Source organism: Nestor notabilis, unplaced genomic scaffold (assembly GCF_000696875.1).
Source record: "Nestor notabilis isolate BGI_N333 unplaced genomic scaffold, ASM69687v1 scaffold18634, whole genome shotgun sequence".
In the NCBI taxonomy this organism is placed as follows: Eukaryota; Metazoa; Chordata; class Aves; order Psittaciformes; family Psittacidae; genus Nestor; species Nestor notabilis.
This window is the reverse complement of record NW_009925428.1, coordinates 1-7,120: the sequence shown is the minus strand read 5'-3', so window position 1 is coordinate 7,120 and position 7,120 is coordinate 1. Positions and strand designations below refer to the sequence as shown.

Below are 7,120 nucleotides of genomic sequence, written 5' to 3'. Positions count from 1 at the left end.
GGCTCTTTCTCCTCGCTGCGCCTGGCTGTGAGAGTCCTAGGTGGATGCGTGGGGCAAAAGTCCCTACGCACCCTCAAGTGGTGCTGGGACAAAATCCCTGATGACACACAGTTGATTGTTAACTTTGTGCTATTGCTCAACACCACATGCCAAGCGGTGACCAAAGGGGCTTTGGAATCCACATGTGCTCTGGGGAAGGGAACAGAGGAAGAAAAAGACCAAAGGGGAAATGTAAAGAGCCACTGTCACAGGGTCACTGCAGGACACCACAGCCATTGCTCAGAAACCACAGCCTTCATTGATGCACACCAACAGAAACAAGCTCATATGGACCCGCTAAAGACACTACTTTGGTGCAACAGACCTCTCCTGCCAGAACAAGCCTGCTGAATGCTGCCAAAAAGTCCAGCAAAGGCTGGTCTCTCAGAAGACAAAGACAACAGGAACCTTTTTCTCATGTGCCACCCAGCAAGGAGGCCCAGGACACCACCAGTGCTCCAGGCCTAGGATCTTGCAGCATCTGGTAGCTGAGCTGACCGCATGCTGCAGGGGTCTTCCCGAGTCCCCAGGGTCTGGGTTCCTCTTACCAGCTTCTTCCAGCCTGCAGAGCCTGAAGACTTTCCCAGCTCTTCTTTTTGCATCTCTCTTCCCACATCTCTGCGTTGTCTGGATGTTATAGCAGCTAGCTGACCACAAAACCCGTAAGAGACTTTGAATCTTCTTTCTAAAGCAACTCCTAACATCTCAGATGGCCAGACAACCATTCTCAAGGAGGGTGACTGCCACTACGTCATCACCCTACTGGTTAGAAAGGTGGAAGTGTGGGGCCAGATACAGGTGGTGATACTCTAAGGCCAGAACTGAATTTGCTTCATCATGCACGTTCTTGAGGATCAGTAGGTAAAAGGGGGCTGCAGCATGACTGCAAGAATTCTGCTGTCTCATTGTTCATAGATTTAGTAGGTAACTTAGAAGTCAAGGATGATACAGTGAGTAATTACTCAGGAACAACCCCCTTATCATTAATGCCAGAGAAGGGTTCAATGTTCAGTTCACTGGCTAATTATTATCGGTTTCTCTGATTAAATCCACTTGTTTTCATAGATAAAGCTACCTCTAGTGCTGGGTCCTGCAGGCCAGAATGAATATGCTGCCCATGACAGCAGCAACAGATAAGTGAATGAAGCAGTCTTCCTCAGCCCTTCTTCAGAGTGCTGATGGGATTCTTCTTTCTACTGCCACAGGTGTCCTGTGGCCTTGCTCATACCCACCTGGAGCACTGCTGCCACTTGCTCGTGACACATCCTATTTAATGCTCTGTCCCATCACTTGTCTCGTTTTCAGTATGTCACAGCCCATCCTCACCCCATCTTCGGTCTCTCATTCAGAGTTGAAGTGCTTTGCTCAGCACAGTTTGCCAACTATCTTTAATATTCAAAGCAAGCACTCCCTCCCTTCCTCTACCCTCATACCTGGGACATGCTCCTTTAGTTTTTAAACTCACAAAACCACCTTACTGTCCTCCAGCTCTTTCCATAAAGCTTCTTTGACTATAATACCCAGAAAATATTCACTGGGATCAAGCTAATCAAAGTGGAAAGACCCCTTTGGCCAATACCACACCATTCCCCTGTGCTCCCCTGCCTTTCCCCATCTGCTGTCCATCATCTTGTAAATTAGGTTTTCAAAATTAAGCAGTGCTTCAGAACTGTCTCACACAGGGTCTGGTCCAGGACAAAGGCTTCTGCAAGGCAACTGACAAGTTAGTCCAGCCCTCACTGCTCATCATTATTTCTGAAGGGTTGGTTCTGTTGTAACCCCATGTCTAACCCCAAGCCTTATTTTTTTTTTTCCCTTTTTCTATAAATGTAGGCAGAAGGAAAGAAAAACTGTTTATGATGCTGGGGGAGCTGTGTCAGCAGAATACTCACATTAATTGAGCTACTGGTATCGTAATCATCACTGTGACTCATGAAATCTTACAACATAAGCCATGAACTCTTAAATCGGGTATTCTGAACTACATTGAACTCAACCACAAATAATCATTTCTTCTGACTTTGGATCCTTCCTATTGCCTGCACATCTATCAGTGCCACAGCAGGCTCTGACACCAGTACTGAGCAGCCATTCCCTTCCCAGCTCCTGTGTTGAGAACTACAGGTCTGCTCCCAAGATGTGTTTTGGAGAGACACCGATACCTCTGATGGATCCATGTGAAAAGACAGCTGTACCCTTTGGGCTGAACATATACCTTGGTTACAGGTATTCAATGACCCAATTCTGCTTAAGGTGACAAAAGGTGCTGCCACCTTGTCAAATACTACATTTTCCTGTACATCCTCACAGGCTATTGCCAAGATGAGCAGACATCCAAAAACCTGGTTTTGCTTCCCAAGAAGGTCTCCTATCTCTGCTGTCAGAGGGATTCTCTTCAGCTTTTGTATCATTTAGAGAAGAGCAGGCAGCTACAGAGGTGCTTTCTCTCTGGGTCTCAACTCTTTTAATGGATAACTCTGATGCCATTCAGATCTTTCAGTAGGTATTTTGAAGGGTAACTAAGGCTTCCATGTAGGCAGCAATAACCAAACAGGCACATTCCCCTGAGCACCATCTGGAGAACAAACAGTTCTTCACATTGAGGAAAGGACCTGGAAACTCCCTTAGTAAAAGTACCTTGTCTTTCCAAGGTATTCCATAGTATGCCCACCCTGCCTCAAGCACTCACAACTACCTCACCTCATCAGTCAGATATGCAAACTCCTTCCCATTAGAACTTAATGTGTTTATCACCTTTACCTATCAACGTGCTTTTATCTAGCAGCTGCTCCATTGCTAACCCCCAGCTATCCTACTGGCTGACCACAGCAGGCTTTTTTTCCAGCTGTAGCCATTTCCCTCCCTGGAATTCTGGATGTGATTGTATTCTCCTCTGGTACAGCAGAGGCCTGCTTAATTCAGGCTATGCAACATGGATCACAGTCACACTTGTAGAACACAAACAGAACCAAAAAGCACAGAAAGAGGGGGGCAGCTGCAGTGTTTATTTGACAATCACATGCAGTGCTACACAATTCAGTCCCCCTACTTGCTCAGCTTCCTTCCTCCCAGATAATGCCCAACACCTTGTTGCTGCAACATCTGGGAATGAGTCCTTTTATTTAAAATGGCCAACATAAGTTTCCAGGCCAGGGACTAGTCATTCAGGGAAAGCCAAGGGAGGAGATGTCAGGCTCCATCACCTAGTTTGCACTCTCTGCAGCCTGAGGACAGAAGCAGGACCCATCTGTCCATGTGGCAGGGAAGACCCTGGAGTCCCAGCGCTCTTGTCCAGCACGGTGCCTTCCACTACAGAATGTTCTTTGCGATTGCGTTCAGGGTCCTCACTTTGGCAACATCAGCCACCTTTATGGAGTACTCGGGGGCAGAGAAGGACGCTCCCATGGCAACATTTGGATTCCTGTCAGGAAAACCGGTGGTTACTATCTGCAGGTTGTACAGGCAAGTAAGACACGAATTAAAACCCACCATCTCCCCTAGTCTCAGCAGTGACCAGAGAAGCTGCTGGTACCACCTAAAATGAAGATGAGACAGTAATAGAAAGAAGAATAATCCAAAGACAAGGAACAACAGCATTAACACAAAACCCAGTGCAGACCTGTGGACAAGTGTAAACCATTCCTCACCCATTCCTCAGAGGCACATCCCACTGGCCTCCCAAATCCTACATGCTTGTGTTAAGGGTTTAAGACAACTACATGAGAACCTGCCTTCCCAGGTGCCACACAAGTGCACTCACAAGACCTAGGGTAGCAGTAGCAGACGAAACGCCCTAAGGGACCAGTTCTGCACAGAACTCACATCCAGATGAGGAGCACCGCTGGATTCACACACTGCAGAATACAGAGCCATGCATCATGATCCCAACCACAAGAGCGCAATTAGCACCCAGGAAGCTGTTTGAAATTTATGCCTGTTCTACAAACTCATGTTCCCATTAATCCAGCTTTTCCATTGCACAGATTTTGCTAACAAATAGAACTAAATAATCAGTTACCTGAACTTCATCCCCGAGTCGCGGGCTGAGCGAGCCGAGCAGTGAAACTCAGACGCAGTGGAGCCTTCCAGAATCCTCTGCAGGTTGCGCTCCGTGATGCCACCCCCTGGTGGGAAGATATGTCATACACAGCCACTGTCCCAGACCTGTCATCACCCTGGGACCTATTCACTAAGGGACAAAAAACACCTACACTGAAGGGAAAAGACAGTCTTTGGGACAGTGGAGATCCAGGCAGTGAAAAGTGATGGGAGAAGTCTTGGTTCATGTTCTCCCATATACCTAGATCTGTTCCCAAATCCTCCAGAGCAGCAGCTGCAGGGCTCTGCCATCCCCAGCCGCCTGCGTGGCTTTTGCTCACACAGCACATCCGAGGGCAAGAGACTAGGAAGCAGGGGCTAGGGACTATAGGACCTGTTGCAGATGACAATAAAAAAAACCAAAAACATTACCTGGCACCACAACAATTCTGCCCTTCGCCTGAAAAAAAGAGTAACATGTTAATGATATTGCTCAGCACCACATCCACACGTGCTTTTGTGGGGCAGCAAAGAAACCTTACATGCAACTCCTTCCATAAGCTCATGGATGTCACTACAGCTTACAATTTGTGTACTCTCACCCATCTATTTTTTATTATTAATGTTTTACAAGGAATAGTGAAAAAGAATATGCAGTTACAGTTAAGACAACTTGCCACCACTTTTCCTCCTACTTCTCAGGTACCTCCATTCCATTTTCCTAGCAAGAACTGTAAGACTCCCAAGCAGGGACCTCACTTTGCTGTGTGCATGGGCTAATCCCACCAGCTGCTGAAACCAACTCCTACCGCCCTCCTGCCAGTCTGCAAGCAAGAACAACCCGACCAATCTCTGCCATGGAGAATTTGGGATCCGGCCTTTGTGGACTTGGGAAAACTGATTAAGGCCAAGCGCTCCTTGACAGAAGTTCCCTTGCAGAAATGAGAGTTACCATAAAGGACCTGCGTCCAAGAAATGCCCAGGAAGCAGACACAGTAATCCGGGGGAGCACAAGGAACACCTACTTGTTCTGCAAGCCTCTTGATTAAGGACAACCCTTCCAGCGCTGAGCTGTCGCAGCCACTCGTCAGCACCCGCTCAAACCCCAGAGAAATCAGGGTCTCCAGTGCCACCAGGGGGTCGTGCACCATGTCGAAGGCTGAAGGACCAACAGAACAGCTCAGAAACCACTCAGCTCATCATGCTCTTAGCCAGCTCAGGAGACGACAACAGGAAGGGCCCTTCTCACAGTGGCTGCCCTGCAGGGGGCCACAGCTCCTGAATATAACATCCCCCTTGCAGTAGTGGCAGGGCCCCTTGCGCTCAGCTCCTCAAGCACCTCCTCTCCACACAGGATAGCAACACAACCCCTCAAGCCTGGACACCCTGGATCTTTCTCCTCCTGGGGGATCAGCAGAGCCACATCCTGCTCTTGCAGAGTTTTCCCCCCTCCAAAGAGCATTTAAGCTCAGCTCCAGCTCCCTTCCAGCCCCACCTTCCCCTGGTGGCGGGGCAGAGGCTGGTCCTACTCACCTCGGTGAAATGTGACTGGCAGGGGACGGCACACCGCTGCAATAAGAAGACATACAGTCAGTCAGGATGGTACAGAGAGTCCCTTGTGCTAGAACCAGAAAAGCACATGAGGTGGAACAGGACAGATGCTTCTCATGCCATTCCTAGGGTGCACAGAAGAGCCCCAGTACTTGCTGGGAACAACGCAGCTGCTGCTCTTTGGTGGAGAGGAGTTCTTCTGCCCTTTAAGAAAGCAACAAACCTTTGTTTTTATGGGTAACACCAAAATCTCCCATCTCATCTGGATCATGCAGAACCCTCATGCCCACCAGAAATGTCTTTCTCCGCAGGAAGGAAGCAGGGCAGTTTTATCATCTACCTGTGGAAGGGATGGGATCAGCGCTCTTTGAAAGCAGGATAGCTGATTTTTACCATTTCTTTCACTAACTCCAATTTCTGCTCTCAGATGACAGCAAACCTCACCTGTGGGGCTCTATTTACTGTGCAAAGCTTATTTATTTCTATGAAAAGAAATCTAACTGCCTGCTTCCCTAGAAACACTGGTTCCAGCAGAGCACCTCATGCTCTAGTTCAGGCAAACCCTGGCAAGACCCTCCTCTTTTGCCGCACTCCCTACAGCACATGCACCTTCACATGAGAACCTCAGCACCACATCACCAGGGAAAGGCTCAGCTTTAGCTTTAGCTGTAGCTCACAGAAAAGATGCGGAAGCAAACTCTCTCTCTCTCTCTCCATGTCACAGGTCTGGACTAACATTTTCCCACTACAGCTCCAGCAGCCTTTTACACATTTCCATCTCTGTCATCTTTTCTCACTGGGTATGTCAGAGTGAAGAATGAAGATGAGTTGCCAGTTACCCACAAGGCCAAAGTCCGGGAAAGACATATCCTAGACACTTGTAGCAGGGATGGGGAAGTAAAAAAGAACAAAGGGCAAAGAAAACGAAGAAGAGAGAGAATCCAACAGTTTAATACCCTAATGCCCTCAAAGCAGCTCACCTAAGCCTCTCTCCTTCTATGAGAGCTGCTTGGGGAAGTGGCCCTTGGTCTGTAAAACTTCTTACATCGGCAAAGCTCCTCTTACATCTGCAAAGCTATTTAACGTCTCTCAGGTATGACCATGCATGGAACTGGAGAAGGCAGAGAGAAATGGCAAGACCACAGACAAGATAAGCAGACCAAAGGACCTTGCACAGCTCTTTCCATATCACCAGACAGAGCAGCACTGAACTTCCACCCCCAGCCCCAGTGCAGATACCACATGGGACTCAACACAGCATTTATGACTGGAGACCCTCTTACCCAGCAACGCTGTGCAAAGCTCTGTATCAATGCGCCCATCCTCTGTGAGGGCTCCAAACACCAGCCCATCAGCCCCGTGCAGCTTCGCAAGGCGAATATCGGCTTTCATCACTTCCACCTCCCGGTCTGAGTAGAGGAAATCGCCGCCGCGAGGTCGGATCATCACGAACACTGGGACCCGCACGCACTGCTTCACCACCTGCAGCAGC

At 48.6% G+C, this 7,120-nt stretch overlaps 1 protein-coding gene across 1 annotated transcript; it reads right to left on the bottom strand.

Annotated features, from left to right (window-relative positions):
- Positions 1 to 3,021: 3,021 nt before the first annotated feature.
- On the bottom strand, positions 3,022 to 7,116 carry CUTC (cutC copper transporter; the record flags this gene model as incomplete). The annotated part of the gene is made up of 6 exons (XM_010013060.1): positions 3,022 to 3,460; positions 4,058 to 4,163; positions 4,510 to 4,537; positions 5,103 to 5,236; positions 5,611 to 5,646; positions 6,912 to 7,116. Coding segments are annotated over 6 exons (621 nt in total), but the record flags the coding sequence as incomplete, so codon positions are not given.
- Between the last annotated feature and the right edge of the window lie 4 nt (positions 7,117 to 7,120).